General features: G+C 47.0%; 1 protein-coding gene across 1 annotated transcript in view; it reads left to right on the top strand.

Annotated features, from left to right (window-relative positions):
• Window positions 1-19,060, top strand: part of LOC311307054 (cilia- and flagella-associated protein 337-like) — a gene marked incomplete at both ends in the record, with an annotated part of 76,475 nt that extends 57,415 nt beyond the window's left edge. The window contains 3 exons of the mRNA XM_084435800.1: window positions 18,264-18,354; window positions 18,481-18,532; window positions 19,056-19,060. Coding sequence (XP_084291926.1) covers window positions 18,264-18,354; window positions 18,481-18,532; window positions 19,056-19,060 — 148 coding nt within the window. The remainder of the gene's footprint in view (window positions 1-18,263; window positions 18,355-18,480; window positions 18,533-19,055) is intronic.
• Between the last annotated feature and the right edge of the window lie 13 nt (window positions 19,061-19,073).

Consider the following 19,073-nt stretch of genomic DNA (forward strand, 5'->3'; position numbering starts at 1 on the left):
CTTCTGCCCCCCAGCAGAGTCGACCATGGTGTAAATGGCCATATAGCACTCTGCGAGGCAGTCAGTTTGAGGGCATCCTTACATGGCGCAGCCATCGTAGCTGGTTCTGGGTGACCGTAGCCTCAATACTCCTGCAGTTGGTCATTGAGAGTATTTGAAAATGAGGCACACGATCACGCCAGGTAATTCCCAGGATACGCTGAAGGCAGCGTATGTAGAACTGCTCTAGAGCCCTGATGTGGTGGCTGTAGGTTACCCAGGCTTCGCAGCTGTAGAGGTGGGTAGTGATGCAGCTGGCTTGGTAGACACAGACCTTTGTGCAGAGATGAAGGTTCATGTTTCCAAAGACCCGACGCCGGTGTCTCCCAAAAGCAGCTGAAAATCATGTCCACCGGGCTCCTGCTCTTCCTAAACCCGTATTGCGATTCAGGCAGTGATGTTGTTAATCAGCCTCGGAAGCATCACCTTTGCCAGGACCTTACCAGCGACAGCAAGGAGTGAAATGCCCCTACTGTTGCCACAGACAGCCTTGTCACCCTTGTTTTTATAAATGGTGACAATATTGACGTCTCTCCATTGTTGTGGGACATTGTCATCGGCCCAGACCTTGGTGATGCACTTATGCAATGATCTTGTACAGAGGTAGCCTCCTTGTTTCAGCAGCTCAGCAGGGATGTTGTCATTACTGGGAGACTTGTTGTTTTTGAGGGAACTGATAGCTGATTGGACCTCCAGGAAGGTTGGGGGCTGGTCTAGATTGTGTATAGGAGGAACTGTGGGCAGGTCGCCGAGAACTGTGGGGTCTGCATCAGAGTCCTGATTAAGTAGGGTGCCAAAATGTTCAGCCCATCTCAGCAGGATGCTATGCTGGTCCTTCAGGACTGTCAGACCATCTGCCGTTTTCGGGGAGGTGATGCAGCGGTTTATTTGGCCATAGATCTTCTTGACAGCATTATAAAAGTTATGCATGTCATTTTTATCGGCAAAAGACTGGATTTCGTGTACCTTTTTTGTCCACCACTCATTCTGCATGAACCGTGTAGCCCTTTGTACTTCCTGCTGAGCTCTCTGCCATTGCTGCCTAGTGCTACTGGAAGAGGGGCACTTTAAGGTTGCCCAAATGTGCTGTGTGCATGTCCTTCAGCAAGTCATGGATGGTGTCTGAGTTGTCATCAAACCAGTCTTGGTGGTTCTTGCTCTTACAGCTGATTGTTCGGGCTGCTGCCTCACAGAGAGCCGAGCTAATAGAGTTCCACTTCTGCTCCATGGTGTTCTCAGATGAACTCAAGGAAAACTCCATTCCCTCTAGTTTCTCAGCCAGGGAGCGAGGAAAATCATTTATTGCATCAGGGTTTTCCAGATGGGTGCAATCTAGTCGCCTCCTTTTGGGCCCTCGCAGCCGCAAGGGGGGGCACACTTGCATGTTGACCTTGGCCATGATCAAACGGTGGTCTGTCCAACATTCTGCACCTCTCATAGCAGGTGTGATGTGAACGTCTCTGATGTCACTACGCCTCACTATGATATAATATATCAGGTGCCAGAGTTTGGAACGAGGATGCATCCATGATGTTTTTAGCCTTCTGCTGGAAGATGGTGTTGGTTATGGTCAGGTTATGCTCAGCGCAGAGAGTGAGTAATCCCATCCCATTTGCATTAACCTGGCCAATTCCATGTCTGCCAAGCACTCCACTCCATATCCTGCTGTTTTGTCCCACTCGGGCGTTAACATCCCCAAGCAAGAATATCTTGTGTCCACACAATGGTGGGCCTGTACGCCGCGTCTCTGGGGCCCACTGCTGCTCCGAAATCCGCTCCAGTTTAGCCTGGGTCCGCAGGTACCCAGTTACCATGTGTGGCCACGCGGAGGCACTGCAGGAGTCTTGGTGGTGGAGAGGCTGTGTACCAGCAGGAGGAGACTTACGCACTTGGCTCCTCTTCTCTCCCCCCGAGGGGTGCTAGCTGGCTCCTCTTCTCTCCCCCTGAGGGGGGCTAGCTGGCTCCTCTTCTCTCCCCCCGAGGGGGCTGGCTGGCTCCTCTTCTCTCCCCCCGAGGGGGGCTAGCTGGCTCCTCTTCTCACCCACCGAGGGGGGCTAGCTGGTGGCGGTAGCTGTAAGCAGAGAGTAGCAAGCACAAAGCGGCATGCAGCAGGCACTAACTACAAACATCTCTATGCAACTATGCTGCTGCACTAGACGCTTCACACGCACACACACGCACGCACGCACGCACGCACGCACGCACGCACGCACACACACACACACACACACACACACACACACACACACACCCACACACACACACACACTCACTCACTTTTTCTCTCCCTGTCCCTCTCTCTGATTCTTTCACACTCCATATTTCTCTCTACCTCTTCTCATTCACATGGCTTCTTTCCTCTTACGTTCTCGAGAGGCCTTTTCCCTTATTCCTCTTTAACACCTTCCTCCTTCTCTCTTAGTTCCCCACCTCTCTCTCTCTTCTCTGTCCCCCCTCTCTTCATCAGCATGCTGGGGCATGCCTGCCTGTCTGTGCAGGCTGGGACATTAAGAGAGAGAGAGAGGGAGGGAGAGAGAGAGGGAGAGAGAGAGAGAGAGAGAGAGAGAGGAAGAGGAAGAAGAGGAAAGGGAAGGTAATGTTTTGTAAGGCCCTGGCAGAGGCAGATTTAGCAGCAGTCAGCACAGACAGGAACCAGCTGGGGGGCCATGGCCTCGAATGACCCTCAATGACCTCTCACAGAGGGGCTACTATCCACACCACCCTCACGCACACACTGCCCCCCACCCCCCCGCAGGACACAAACTCAGGCACACGCCTACTTGCCCCTCACGACAGGAGCACGCAGCCAACATGGAGGAGAGAGAGATGGATGAGGGCGTTGGAACGTCTGCTGAGGTAATTGTCCCCCCAGTCACTTAAGGGAGGGAGAGGGAGGGGTAGAGGGAGGGATGGGCTGTGGTCTGATCTGGAAGAGTGTCTTTACAGTTGCAGATCTGAACGCTTCTTTTTTGCAGAATACAAATGAGGTCTGGCTGTGTTGTTATGGGAGGCACAGACCCAGCTCTATTCAGCTGGAGGAGACACACACACACACACGCACGCACGCACGCACGCACGCACACACACACACACACACACACACACACACACACACACACACACACACACAAGGAGGGCCGGTAGGTGAATGTATATATACATTTATAACTGCACCACAATAGCATAATCTGATGCCTAATATACTTTATACGTGAATTTAATATGGGTTTCTTAATCGTAGAAACTTAGAAACTTAGTAAAGATTTGAAACATTGTATTTTTAGAGAATTCTGGTCTGCAGCCTGTCGCGGGGCTGTCGTCTCCATGGAAACCATATACAAACGGTTTGAGACACGGAAGAAAGCTGTCAGTTCTTGCTAACTTTAGCTAATCTAGGCGAGTAACTAAGAGGTAATTATTAATCATGAATTAGTAATTAGCGAAACTACTATCTGTTGACAGTTCCGGGCGTTGTATTTTCATGAAAGCCAAACCAGCTATTCTGACACTGGGATGCAATAACGTTGATAGCATAGCTACTGTACGCTAGCTAGGGAAGCTAACGCTATTCTAGTGTCTAGGAAGCAAACTGAGCTTTCCATCCTTTTTGGTGGAATGTGCTGTCTAATTATTTAGACTGTTGGCTTATTTTTTAGAGTTTGATGTTGGAAGTTGTGGAAGTCAAATATTTTGATATTAATTGGGCTAAATGGTCTTGTTCTAACTTGTGCAGTGAAGCCAGTCAACCTCAAACACAGTTTGTCATTTTTACTCACTAAACTTTTTAGTGGGGTCGTAACTGCCTCTCCTATTTAGCTAGTTTATTGTAGCAGCATTTGCTCATCAATGACATTTACTATCACTGTGGTGTAGACTGGGCTGGGCAGTGAAATAGTAGGCTTGTGTGTTATGTATAACTGTGGTTTTATTACAGAAGCACCTGCGCCAGAAGTCTGTGACAGGAGAGGAGAATACTTGAATCCCCATCAAGAGGAGCCATGAATTTAAATGACTTTGTGGTGATTCCCAGCAACAAACCCAAGTCGGTGAAGCTCAGTGCCAGGTGCGTTAATGCCGGGAGATTGGACTGAAGTTTCTGTTTTGCTCTGTGTGCGTTTCTGTCTTTCCCTTGACACTTTCACACTGCCTGCTGCTACTTTATGAAACAAAAGGTGATCCAATGGATTTTCTGGGAAGATTGAAAGGCATATTCAGCCCTTCACTACAACTGTATTCCGCTGATAGTCAAATATAGCCGATTAGATTCCGCGCGCCTGCTGCAGTTTCTCATCAACTAACAGGTAATTGATTGAATTGAGGACTCTGCTAGGCTGTGCTCTGAACCAATCCGTAATAGATTTTGCTCATCAGCGAAACGCCGCAGAAGGAATCGTGGGATAGGCGGATGGACGCCATGTGCTGCTCACCGTGATCCGGGGTGACGGCGGGTCACGGATGTGACCGAGGGAGGGTCCTCCCCCCCCCCTGACTGACTGTGCGCTTCCCCCCTTAGGAACCTGCGTGAGCTGCGCATGGAGACGGTGACTCTGGCCCAAGAGAGCAGAGACATGGAGGAGAGGCTGGAGCAGCTACGGGAGAGCCTGAGCAGAGAGAAGGAAGAGAGAGAGTGAGTACGGGAGGGAGGGAGGGAGGGATGGACAGGCTGCTGCAGCGAGGAGAGAGCGAGGAAAGGAGGAGAGCGAGCGGAGAGGAGGGTGGGAGAAAGGGAGGGAGGGAGGGAGACGTGGAAGACAGGCTCCGGCAGAGAGAGTGAGCAGAGGTTAGACAGGGATGGAGGGAGGGAGGGAGAAGGACACAGAGGGCAAGCTATGACAGCGTCAACAGAGGCGAGAAGAGAAAGGCGGATGGAGGGAAGGAGAGAACGGAAAGAGGCGTGAGAGGAAAAGTGAGCAGAGGACGGATAGAATGGGCGAGGGAGGGATGGAGGGAGGGAGAGAGACAGATGACAGACAGCGTCTCGGAGAGAACTTGAGAGCGAGTACCACAGGGAGCTAGGGAAGGAGGCATGGAGGGAGAGAGAGGCAGTTTAGAGGAAAACTGCAAATGGAGAGAGAGAGAGAGAGAGAGAGAGAGAGAGAGAGAAGGGCGACCTGAGGGAGGGTTATATAAATAGAGTGAGTGTAGATGGATAGCAAATGACATCAGCTGTGTGTAAGAGAGGAGTAGTTAAGTGAGTGTAGGTGGAGAGGGAATGAGGATGAGGGGACAGGAGAGGAGGACGAGTGACTGTTCATCTCTCCTTCAGCAGCGTTGATGGACGGGTGATATGCCATGAAGTGGCACGAGTGTACAGTAGGAGGAGAGGGAACGCGTGAGAGGAGAGGGGAAAGGAGAGAGAGGGAACGGCAGGAGGCCTCACAGACTAAGATACGCAGTATGCTACAAGGCCCATATACAGTTTGGTTCTCTCATGGTAATAGAATAGCCTCGTGTTTGTCCGTGCACCTCGGAAGCGCTCCATTCCAACACTCGCACAGTCGCGCTGTGTGTTTGGGACAAAACAAGTGGATGTACATCCAGAGTGCTCTTAGGCCTCTAGTACAGTGTTTCTGCCCCAGGGGAAAGGCTGCAGTATATGGCCATGTCCTGGACTTTGATATACAGTAGAGCGGGATCACTTAATAACTACAGAGTGTGTGCGTTTGTGTGTGTGTTTGTGTGTGTGTGAATGTGTGTGTGGGATGATCGCATCACTGTGCACGCTGACTCTGGGGAAATGAGGTGGGTGGCTGCCTGTCACCCCCCCCCCCCCCCCCCCCCCGTCTTTGCCCCCCGCCGTTACCCAGCAGGCCTCTTGTAAATCAGCCCGCCCCGCTTAAAGTAAGCTGAATCTCGGCCAGCGGGCGGGAAAAATTAATTTGCCGAACACCAAACATATCATCTAGTTGTTAGTCTGATTGTTTTAGCCTTGGTCCTGTCCCTTCCTCTGTCCTCAATGACTTCATTTCATTAATAGCCATAAAGACGCGTGACCCGTGCAGAGCAAGGGGGGGGGGGGGGGGCGTTTTCGGGGAGTATATCACGAGATACGAGCACATAACTCACAGGGCTGTGGGCTCAGGGAGGTCCAGTGCGTATATCAGACACACTGGCATGCACGCACGTTCGCACACACATTCAATCATAATTATAGCTGCTGCGCACACTGGGCCGGGCGGAGTAAGAGGAAGGAGACTAATATACGAGGGTCTAGGAGTACACATATATACACTAACTGGTGCAGGCATATGTTTTCCTGTTAACTGCTACAGGTAGATGGAACAAGGTTTGAGGTTGTGACATGGTCACAGCTTTTCTGTCCTGGCCGCACAATGAACTGTCCACTGACAGGACTGCTCATATTTTGCCATAGGCTCAAAACTCACCTCTTCAAGAGGTACTACCAGGATTGTCCCTCTTAAGCACCTTCTTTTTTTCTTTTTTTTTTGCACTTTACCTTAAGCACTAGATATACTCTTAGTCACTTGTTTAGACAGGAGATGCACGTGTGAGTTCTGGTGAATAGTAGTACACAAACTTCCTATGTTAAATGTAATTAGTGTCACTTTGGATAAAACTGTCAGCTAAATGAGTGATGTAAGAAGCCTGGGAGAAGAGGGGTGAGGCAGAAGGCATGCTGCTCACGTGTGGATTTGGTTTGAGATCTTTCATTTGTAGCCCTAAGTTAAGTTTACTAAAGAGACATCTGGCTATTTTCTGAAACTTGCTTCCCTTGTCTGTGTGCCACTGCCATTTTGGTATGTCCCTTTGGTTGCCACAATAGAAAAACTATGGGGAAGTGTGCATGAGGAGGAAGACGAGGAGACAATGACAAATGCATGAGGGTGTCATAGCACAATGCCTGAGTATGCATTAACATTTTTATTCTGTGTAATAACCCGAGAGGGGAAGTTGAGGTGGAGCACACTAAAGCAGAGAACTTGTGTAGTTCTTAAGCGCCTTGGCGCATTCATTCTAACAAAACCGAGAATGCAAAAAAATAAGGATCTCCCGGGGTCCCTAGGACTATGGGGCTCGTTTGTTAAAGGCGCCACAAGGGGTAAAAAACTAAACCAAAGACTAAACAATTAAACTAAGATACCTGTACACACTCAAGTGGAGAACAAAAGACAAAGCTTACAAATGTACAAGATGGCACAGGAAACACCAGGGACAATGCACAGCTACAGCAAATAATGAACAGGCAAAGAACAATAGGAGAGCTAGTGTACATGTAGGCTATACAGACTAACAAGACGGGTGGAATTTTCCCGGTGGCCTGGCGCGCCAACTGGCCTGGCCCACGGTGAATGGCCTGCCCCCACTCCGTCAACAAATCGCGCAGCACCCCCCCACCAATAAATCGCGAATCAAAAATTCAGTTTTTGAGATAAAATTCTGAATATTTTCACACGTGTTTGTCATTTCTTTTCATGAACTTTGGAGATTTATTGAGTGAGTATTTACAGTAACTGCATACAGTACTGTTTACAGTAAAACATTTTGATGTTGGGCTAAATTTTTTATATTTCAAAAATCTATGAAGATCGTTTGTGGAGGACAGTCTGAAGATGTAGCGTAGCAATTGAGGTGTCAATTGGCCAAAAATGTAGGAGTAGGGTTTGATAGGTTTTACAGTTTTTGAGAAAAACAGAGTGATGGACTTCATAAGCTCAACGCATATGGAGGTTTCTGCTCACCTGGGCCACCATCAGGACTATTGGCCCCCTCTGCCAGTTGAGGACTTCTGGCATAGAACTGGACGTTTGGTGATTTTTCATGCATGAGAAGTCAGACTTCCTAGGAAGAAGGAGAAGAAGAAGAAGAAGAGGAAGAAGAAGAAGAAGAAGAAGAAGAAGGGGAGGAGGAGGAGGAGGAGGAGGGGGGACCGTCAGCTGAGGCTGCCCCTAATAAATGACTGTAGAGGTATCCTAGGGCCACAGAGAGAGGGTGGTGTGTGTTTGTTTATGTCTTTAGTGCTTCCACGTACAGTAGGTTTATCTGGGGACGAATCCATACATCATCACAGACAGAAGCTTACAGCGGATAATGGGATGAAGATGTATTGAGGAATAGTTTGGAGAGTGCATGAGAGAGAGAAAGGGAGAGAGAGAGAGAGAGTGTGGACTAGTTTGTTTCAGAGGGAGGAGGTACAGTCTAATTAAGGACTCATATATCAATGCGGAGAGAAGGCTGGCTGCCGGGCACCATAAAAGCAACGCTGTCACGGTGAAATACAGCGTCCGCTGGTCTGGGGACGTCACTGCGCGTGTGTGTTTTCCTAAAGGAAGGGAGATATTGAAAGTGTAGGGGCGTACCCGGTCACCTATCAAGCTGTTGAGAACTACTTGGTTCATAGTCTTTCTGTCTTAGACCCATTCATCAACAGCTGAGAGACCACACTGCTCCACAGTCTCATCTCCTCAATACTGCACCTCTCACCCAGAGAGAGAGAGCAGGGAGAGGGAGAGAGAAAGAGCGAGGGAAGAGGGAACGGAGAGGAAGCAGAGAGCGGGAACGCGTCAGATTGTTTTGGCAGGCGTGCGTTCCGTAAAACCGCCCGGCCTACAGATCGTGTTTTAATCCCGGAGTGACTGAGAGTCCCTCGCTTGGCCGAGCGCATTTCCCCGCCGCCTCGATAGAGCGGCGTGACAGGGAGCGGGGGCGGTGGCCCCCCCCCTCGCCGCTGGCGGGAACGCTGTTGTTCCTTTTCTCACCACGTTGTTCCAACGGGCTTTGCCCGAGCGTCGGCTGAATACAACACCAGTCCATGTGTAGACGCCGAGACGCCCTAACAGGCTCGCAGAGGCACAGCCAGACACATTACTCTCTCTCTCTTTGGCTTGCTTAAGTCTGGGCTTACCTGAAACTCTGCGTCGTTTCAACATGCTCTCTCTGTCTCTGTCTCTCTCTCTCTCTCTCTCTCTCTCTCTATCTCCCACCATCACTGTTCTGCATATAGCCTAGGCCTGTCCTTGCCTGTCAGCAGATGTGGCTGTGCTGGCCAAACTTGGTGCACTTCACTACGACAGGCGACCCGCCAGCCAGTCTCTCTGTCACTCTGTCTCAGCTCTGTCAGCTCCAGTCACTGCCAGACTGAGATGTAGGTAAGGGAGGTGTGACAGTGACAGACTCACACACGCACACACACACACACACACACACACACAAACACACAAATTTACTAAAGCACACACACACACACACACATACACACACACACACACACACACACAAACACAAACACACAATGTTTCACATTTAATTAATGTGACGTGTTGGTTTTCTTTTTTTGTTTTTCTTTTGCCTGGATTTGTTTGTTTGTTCAGTTCACGTACTGTACTGTAGTACGCAAGAAATTTAGGAGTGCAACGGAAAATTTTAAATAACAGATTTTTATTAGCACACACATTAGGCCTACTGCTAACAACAATAAACAATAATAACCTGCTCACCATAGGAGCTCTCATCCTCTCCTACTTTACTATTCCCACACACTTCATCATACAGTATGCATCGGTCCTAATGAAGACTATAGCCTACTATTCCCACACACTTCATCATGTGCATTGGTCCTATTGAAGACTATAGCCTACTATTCCCACACACTTCATCATATGCATTGGTCCTAATGAAGACTATAGCCTACTATTCCCACACACTTCATCAAGTGCATTGGTCCTAATGAAGACTATACTATTCCCACACTTCATCATGTGCATTGGTCCTAATGAAGACCATACTATTCCCACACACTGCATCATATTCATTGGTTCTAATGAAGACTATGGCCCAATCCCAATACCCCCCCTTAGCCCTAACCCTTGGCCTTACCCCTACATTTTGCGCGTTCACGCGTAGGGTAGTGTGTCCCATTCCTTTTAGCTTCTAGGGAGCATATCGAGGGCTAGTGGACGTTCAAACAGTCCTCCAAAACGAGGGTTTTCAGATGCTGACTTGAAATTGAGGGTATATGAAAATTCACACAATGCTTTGCGAACTTAGGCAGGGATATGAAATAGCTGCTGGTGCCGTGAAAAAACGTGGGAAGAAAGCCCAATATCTTCGCAAATAATCATTCAAAAATTTTAAAATCCGTGGAAAAGCTTAGTTTAATGTAGATGCAAAGGAACATGTCATTGGATCGTTATGACACGCATTTCAGGAAAACGCTTTTTACGATTTCGGCATTTCATTGCGTTTTGATGTGGATCCAGTAAGTTACTGGTAGGCTACGGTGCAATGTTGAATCTAATCGAATCAAGAGATTTTTGAGTGACATTTGATTCGACTCCTCCGGGCCTCACCGAATTCCTCTCTCTCCTTGGTTCCACTTTGCCTGGCAAAATACAATTGAATGGGCTTTATTTTGTTAAAGTCCAGGTTAACCCAGTTCAAATTTTTGTTATGAGCTTCACACACCACAGGAAAACATGTCATTAACCACCCAGCCAAATCTGAGTGATTAAAAATGTCGCTAAGTATATAAAATAAGGCTTCAAAATCGGTTAAAAATCAGCAGCATTCTCTGGTCTGAGACTGTGGGGGCGTGTCTGCTGAAGGCACCGAAGCCACACCCAATTGCGTGGGGGGGGGGGGGTGTGGAGGGAAGAACCTGTCAAATAGTACAGTTCTCTGGTCTGCATATTGTCACACTGGCACGCCGTCTCTTTTGTGGTAGGAAGGCACAGCTTTGTGAAAACAGAGAGGAGTTGAAATTACACTTGTCTAATGAGTCAAACGCACAGATGCTTCCTCCTAACCTACCTCCTGACAAACAACACAGGTAAAACTGTAGCTACTCTATACCAACGCGCCAGTGTTACTGCCCTTAGATGCAAAATACAAAAACAGGCAACGAGGAATGTATGAGTCTGTCCCTATTTTCTCCCTGCCCCCTCCAGACCCATTCCTATCCCTCCCAGGCGATCCTGTCGTCCCTTGGGATCAATGGAAAAAGTTGTTTAAAATGTACCTTTTAGTCACTAGCTTGAACAGCGCTGATAGCGCGAAGAAGCGTACACTACCGGAGTTGATAATCGGGACGGACTCATCCACTCTCGTTGGCAATGTTATGTGTGAGAATAACGAGCACTCGGCTTCAACTTTCCCGCAACATATCCAACAGAACTGGAATGTTCAGCCAGTAGCCGCCGAGCACCGCTTCACTGGGAGAGGGTGCGTCTTCTCCAGCTGCAGCTGGTCTACCTAACCATCCCCCTCGCTCCCGCCTCCCGGTCTCCCGCTGGAGAAATATACTGTAACCATTACCGGTGAACCCTACTAACACACGCAGGTTGCGCAAACGTTCTACATACGGCCGCTATAGGTGACGATTCATCTGCGCCACGTGCGGAAATTACGCGGCCATTTACGGAAACGCGAGATCTGCCGATTAGTAGCCGCTACGTTAGAATGACACGTCATTCAGAAGTTGCGGCCGCGTGCAAAGAACGCACGTGATCACGTGGGCAGGAACTTCTGTTATAAACTGACTTGGCTGACACTAGATTTACAGGTATTTATATGACTTGGTCTGCACGTCTTTTTCGCACGGTGCAAATATGGTTGCGGCCGCGTGCAAAAAACGTGGGCAGGAACTTCCGTAATAAACTCACTTGGCTGACACTAGATTTACAGGTATTTATATGACTTGGTCTGCACGTCTTTTTCGCACGGTGCAAATATGGTCACTTACTTACTAAACCCTGACCACTGGCTATATTTAGCATTTGCAGTACCACTGGCTATATTTAGCATTTGCAGTACCACTGGCTATATTTAGCATTTACCAGTACAAAAACGAATTAATGCTATATGGGGATATAGCAGCAAGCATTATGATACAAACCAATATAAGACTGAACACCATTAACAGTTTAGAACATTTTATTACACAAAGTACATTACAAATTAAAAGTATACATATTTACAAGGATGAGGTTTACGGTCTGTCACATTACGCATAGCCAGAAAAGCAAAAAAAAGTATGTACAAGCTCTGGCTAGCAACCCATTATCTGACAATTGCAAAAGTTCTAAAAACAAAAATGAAACAAAGTGCACATTCTGTGGCAGGCAGACCGGGAACAGACCGTTGTATCCCACAAAAAAAAGGTTAAAATTTACAAAAACTATTTACAAAAAAGGCATCCATCCTGGCAGGCTGGAAAGGCAGGTTTAGGGAGACGGGCTGGGGGTCACCCACATCTGAATCGAGGGTCTGGGCAGAAGAGGTCATCCTCATCTGAATACTCCACTGTGGTCAGGGCTGGAGCTGCGGTCAGGGGCTGGGCTGGGGAGGTCAGCTGGGCTGGAGCAGATGCCTAAGGACATAATGAAATGGCTGTAAAAGCAAGTCGCATACGTTCATTGGAAGCGTGCCATGTCACTGGATACGAGACAATTAACTGCCTGACATCACATACCTTTTTGCATCGAGCAGGGGCATGTTTCAGCATCTCCTGCAGCTGGGCAGACACCTCCGTCACAGTGGTGCTTGGCTTACAGGCCATAACTGCACCTTTTAACCAAAAAGGGAATGGTTTCAATGCACATGGCATGAAGCAAAGACAATGTATTATTTTGCGAAAATATGAACAATCCCTTACGTAATATGACATTGTAGAGGGTCATATTCTTCAGAGGCTTCTTCCCCCTCTTCCCATGGACGCTGTAGACACACCACACTCTGTGTATGGCAATGGCTGACAGCACCCGCCGGACCACATCTGGCAGATCTTTGCCGCCAATGGAACTCAGATATCGTGTCTGCAAAACATAAAGACAATCATTTACTTTTACATTTCCTTAACACTTCCTTGCAAAAATAAGGAACAAAGTTCTGCCCTGAAGTTACTCACCATCTTCCTTTGATGATCCTTGTCCTTCAGCTGCTCCTCCAAGACCAGCAGCTCCTCCTCCGTTTTAGCAGGGTGCAGGTCATCCAGTACTGCTCCCCGATAGCTGTCTGCAGACTCGCCGGACAGTCTCTGCTCCAGCATCTGCTCCAGCCTCATCATTGTCTGTGCCATCTCCCTCAGACACTGCATGACGCTGGAGAACTGCTGACACATCATCCTCTGGAAGTCTGGATATTAAACACAGATGTGGCTATAAGTAATTGTACGGTCCCATAATGGATATTCAACTCAAAGTATATCCCTACATGCAGCATGAAGTAGTTCACAAAATTCAGCATACCATCATCTGCAGAGCTTGATGGCAACACTGATGGAGCTGTTGGTCTCACAGGCATTGACATCACAGAACTGGAGGGCAACACTGCTGGAGCTGTTGGTCTCACAGGCGATGGCATCAGAGAACTACCTGAAAACCACTGGAACATATAGTAGAGGTAAATTAGCTCAGATTAGTCAACTCAAGTAGTACTCTTTTGGGACTGTTGAATGCACTTTATTATATTACCTTCGTCACTGGAGTCATAGCGCGTGTTGCGCTGTCTCTTCCTTGTGTCTTGGGAGTTAATCCATTGATGACTGCTGCTCAAACACCTTCGCCAAGGCACTGGCTACTTCATAATGCTCTGTGTGTTCCTCAGCAGAGACAGAGGTTGTCATGGCTCCTCTTGATGTGCTTGTGGAGGTAGATCTGGGAGGTATAGGAGAATGGGCACTCAGAGCAGGAGAACACCCAAGTCTTGCACAACTCTAACATCACAGCTAGGAGAGCGAATGAGAGAGACCATTAAAAAGGATTATCTCACCTGTAGTACAAGTTCAAATATAGAGTGATTATACGTCATTGTAAATGAGAGCTTACTCTCAATTGATTCACGAGGTTAAATAAAGACTGAATGAATATGTAGCTAGTGGGGGGTTACAACCGCACAACTGTGGAGAGAGAATGAGACACTTGGTTCCCTCCTCTACTGGTGTTCATGGCCATGGCCACACACCTGGAATACTCCAACCCTGATTTAAAGGCATAAAAGTGGGGAACACATTCTTGAGACGGTTCCTAAAACTGGAGGGAAAAAAAACGGGAAAATGATCTTCCCTCTCCTCATCACTCACTTCTGCATGGGGCTGAGCTCTACCATGTCAGCAGTGGCAATACATGGGATAGCGGCTCAGCACACAGGAGAACTGCACAGAGAGGAAGGAGGAGAGAGAAAACCAACAACAAAAAAGGCAAGAAGGGTTAATAACTGAGCGAATCTTGCAAGTTTGCACTACAGGGAAGCAATTGCTCAATTTCCCTGATATTGTGGCGTCACTGGCGTCAGTGATGCGTCTTATGAATCTCACATGTCTACCGCTAACATTAACTCAATATCAATATTCCCATTTGTTTATCCCGTCTATGGAAACGTATGTGCATTTGTACTTACGTGTGCCTGCCTATAATGATGATCAGGTGTTTCTCCACCTAAGGGCTGGCCAGACAGAACCATCAGAGACCATTGGGCTGAGCTGAGGAGAGAGCGACATGTTAGAGTGTATGTGTGCATATGTATATGGTGCTCTTCTGTTAATACTCATGAGGGCATTCAACTGAACAAGACTCACAGAGCCTGTGGTGCTGTCCCAGGACTGCCCCTGGCCACGCCTGTCCCCGTCTTAGCGCCTCTTCCTGTACCGCTCACCTGCTTCTTGCTCAGTTCAAACAATAACTGGGAGGTTGGCAACTGAGAGCATGGGAGGGGAGAGAGGGAGAGAGTGGGTGGGTGACCCGCTCGTTGGCTGACATGCACACTCCACAGGACCACGTGATTTCTGACACGTTTAGAGGAACAGGGCAACATGTCTACCACCTTTCACACTCAGTAATTAAATAGATTTTGCAAGACACTATATTAGTAGTCCACATCATGAGTACCTATTATGCAAAATTTGGATTTGTATGTGAGTGAAAACGTAGTACACAATTCTTTACCCGTTTGACAGCATGAGCAACCATTTCAACAGTTAAGAGTAACATGAAATCACATCCCAAAACCACCAAGATGGCTGCTGTAACCAAAAAAGCCAAGATGGCTGCTATAACAAATCCTGCTAGCTAGCCTAGCTCCGTTGTTGGGGCTTCTAGTATTCTGTTAACGTTAACTTCGGAAAAATGAATGCCTAAAAACAAACACATACTAACGGTGTCGTGGGTTAATGCGAAATCAATGAGTAAGCTAATTATCGCATTTTATTCCAAGCGATGAAACAGTACGAACGTGCAGGAGCTCGCGCGAGCCTGCTAGACTTGAGAAGACTCCACCATTGCCCGTAATTAGGAAACAATGGCCCACGACAACACTTCATAAAAGTTATAGTGTACACAACTGAAATATTCTCACGTTGCCAAGCCAACATTATAATTTAAGCTACAATTACACAAAAGCGAAAGCTATAACAATAATTGCGACAGAGTAATTTTGTGTAGGCTACTTAGCTAGCCATGATGTACAGAAAAAGGCTAATCACGTTAGCTGGCTAGCTAGTTAGCTAACATTGGAAAGAGAGCATCTCCATATAGATAATCATTACAAAAGGGTAGCTTGCACATAACGTTGGTGTTTTATCTGGGACGATACCAAAATACATAGCTAGCTATGTATACATTGAAATTGAGATACTTACAGGATCTGTGTTGTTGCGGGGACAAAGACAGCGTGTTGGTCTTTCTCAATCATTTCTGCTTCGAACGGAAGTATAACCCGTCGTCGTTTTCTTCTTCTTCGCTGGGTTTAGTGGCGGATCGCAGACAACTTTAATGGGCATACAGCCACCTACTGTACCAGAGTGTGTTACTTGTTTGTCTAGTTCTTCAATTGTGTCACCTAAGAAAGTAGCCCAATGCCTTGCATTCTTTGTTTTACGTTCACTGCTCAGCGTTCATTGCTCACATTTAGGTTGCAAAATTAGGACTTTATTCATAGGCATATTTTTTATCATTATTTTTATTAGGCCTAGACTGCAAATCTTTAGTGTTTATATTAACTGTAAATGAGAAATTACACACAAAACAGACATGCAGGATTTCTCCTCATTATTACAATTCTGTAACTATGACTTCAAAATGTATTTTAAAACCTAAGTAATTTACAAATGTTCTGACCCACTGTGACACATTTCCAATAAAGTCAGATTGGGACTGTGATGTAACCACATTGTCACGTTATTTAATTACATCGTAGTTACGGATTTAAGCAGCAGTGGCGGCTACGTTCCCTTACAGTGTCCTTGAGGACGGCTATTTTGGTTATTTTGCGACTGAAAAGGCAAGTGTCAGCTAGGTGTCAGCTAGGTCCGCTGCTGGTACCGTCGCAAAGTTACCACAATACCACCAATGTGTCCCGTCGGTTTTACGTACTGTGTTAGTAGGGAACCCATACGCACATCAGGTGCCACAAATATGGCAGGCAGTTTCTGTATAGTTAACGCTTATAGTCATAATATATCATCCGTAACGTTATTTGGTGGGTGGTCGCCTGGTCGGTGCTGCTAGCTATGTTAGCTAGACTAAGGTTATATACACACTCCCATCTGCAACAAACTACATAGCTAATGTTAGCTATAATTCCTCCTAAGATTAATTCATCATAGCTGACATTACCACATAAATGTCAAGACACATATTTTGTAGATTAACGTAGCAGTGTATTTTCCTATTGCTTACGTTACCTAGCTAACGTTATAACGTTATTTAGCTATAAGCACACAAGGCAGCGGTGTCGGCACCAAAGGTTGATGCAACAGGAGGAGAATGGAGGCCGGGGAGGGAGATGGTTTGCTCCGCCGATTTCACCAGGACCAGTCGTGAGTCCGTGAAACCCAAAAGCCTCATATTATAATTGCAGAAGCTTTCGGGAGTGAAATGTTTGCTGCAGAGGCGGGCGCTAGCGGTGACAGACTCCTCTGTAACACCATGGCTCTTCAAAAATGCTAACCATTTGCTTCTCATTTCAGCTTTACTCAGGAGTTGAAAGAAGGAGTCCCATTTCCTGCTGGCATCCAGGAAGGATGCATTTTCGTTTAGTTTTATGCATAGGCATTGCTAACTAAGAAAAACTAGCTAATTCTAGACTGCTGGTTAAAACTAGCTAATTCTAAACTCAAGATTGAGCAGGAGAACCGAAGATTCAAATCCGTTCTAGCTTTATATAGTGTTAGGGCGGGGATATGCTAAGAACACCGCTCTACGTCAACAAGTACCGTTTTAAGCCCGCCCAGAAAATCCAGAAATCAAAACTGGTAAAAAACACAAAACTGGTCTAACTTCACAATTCAGTACTACACATGGTTTATCCCATTTTTACATGTTATCAGCAATGCATCACTAACACATAGAATGTGTTTTCAAGCAAATCTCTGATTTTGGTTAACTGGGACTTTAACGTTACTGGCAGGGGCATTCGGCGCCTGAACAGTCGTTTTTGAGTGAGGGCAGCTGAGCTGTCATCGCGCGTCATCACGAGAGTTCTGCGTGTTGCGGGTTGCAGTCGTGGGACTTGTCATAAAAAATAAAAAATAAAAAAAGTTGTGGGACTTGTAGTTTTGTATTTGGGTGCGCGGAACTTTGACTAGTTTGATCCAATTTGCATGGATTTATTTCAACTGAAATAGTTGAAAACAGTACTCGCACAGTGTGCTCCTGAATGATTTTTTCTGATCGCACAAAACTATTTTTAGTCGCAAATGCGAGTAAAATGGTCGCACCTTAGAGCCCTGTGTGTGTATGTTAGCAGGATTACGCAAAAACTGCTCGACTGATTTTCACGAAACTTGGTGGAAGGGTGTGGGCCAACTTACAACCCCTTACATTTTTGAGCAAATCCGAGTCACGGGTCGGGTCCACAGGCCACACTGTTTACCTACCTACATGTGTGTCTGCATGTCTATCTACCTGTCTGTCTCTGCTTATCTATCTACCTGTCTGTCTGCATGTCTATCTACCTGTCTGTCTCTGCTTATCTATCTACCTGTCTGTCTGCATGTCGATCTGCCTGTCTGTCTGTTTATATATCTACCTGTCTGTCTCTGTTTACCTACCTGCCTGTCTGTCTGTTTATCTATCTACCTGTCTGTCTACATGTCTATCTACCTGTCTGTCTGCATGTCTACTTACCAGTCTGTCTGTCTGCCTGTTCATCTACCTACCTATCTAACCTGCCTCCCTGCCTGTCCTATCTACATATCTGTCTGTCTGTCTGTCTACCTACCTGCCTGTCTAACCCCCCTGCCTGTCTGTCTATCATGTCTTTGTGTCCACCAGGAGGTCAGGTGGGTTTAAGTGGAAGTCGGGCCAGGCTGGCACTCTAACCAACCTCAGCGTCAAGAGGAACAAAGAGAATGACTTCCACAAAGTAAGCCTAAGCAAGCGCCAAGCTCTAGCCCAACATCAACACCTTACCCCAGGGATAGGGATGTTGGCTCTATCTGTTCTGTAACGGTCTGTGTTCTTCTGTCCCCTCTCTTGTCATCCTAAACAGCTGTCAGCAGGCAAGGTGAAGATCAGAGTCCTGAGAGACCAGGCTCAGCCAGGTGAGGATTCATGGAGATCTCATGGAGATTTCCTGTTTGTGGGCTTTTAAAGCAATACATTGCAATATTTGGACCTTTACAAACATGTCTGGAGCTAATTATCCAATTAGAGTTACTAAAAGTAAGCTGAATCGTCCAAACAGTCTACTCAGAAAGATAATACATTGACATTTATTACCTTTTAAAACTCACGCTCCCGGGACGCAGCATTCAGTCGAAGTGCGCATGCGTAACGTTGTGCTTAAACAACACAGTAGTAGCTAACTATTCCAGCGTCTATGGATATCATGTGTTTTTTAGCTAAATGATATCATGGCGGAGGTGAGAAAACCGAAGCGAAACATCACGAAGGAAGCCAGAAAAAGAAAAAGACAATCTGATAACGTTACGACAGTACGACAGTGCACTTACTCGCAGAGCCTGTGGGGGCGCAGTTCAGAGAAAACGCTATGTATTGCTTTAAGCAGTGCATCCGCTTCTATACGTAACGTGTGTGTCCGTGTGTCCGTGTGTCCGTTCGTAGCATGAGATTTAGGACCGA

Source organism: Borostomias antarcticus (genome assembly GCF_949987555.1).
Source record: "Borostomias antarcticus genome assembly, chromosome: 1".
Classification (NCBI taxonomy): Eukaryota; Metazoa; Chordata; class Actinopteri; order Stomiiformes; family Stomiidae; genus Borostomias; species Borostomias antarcticus.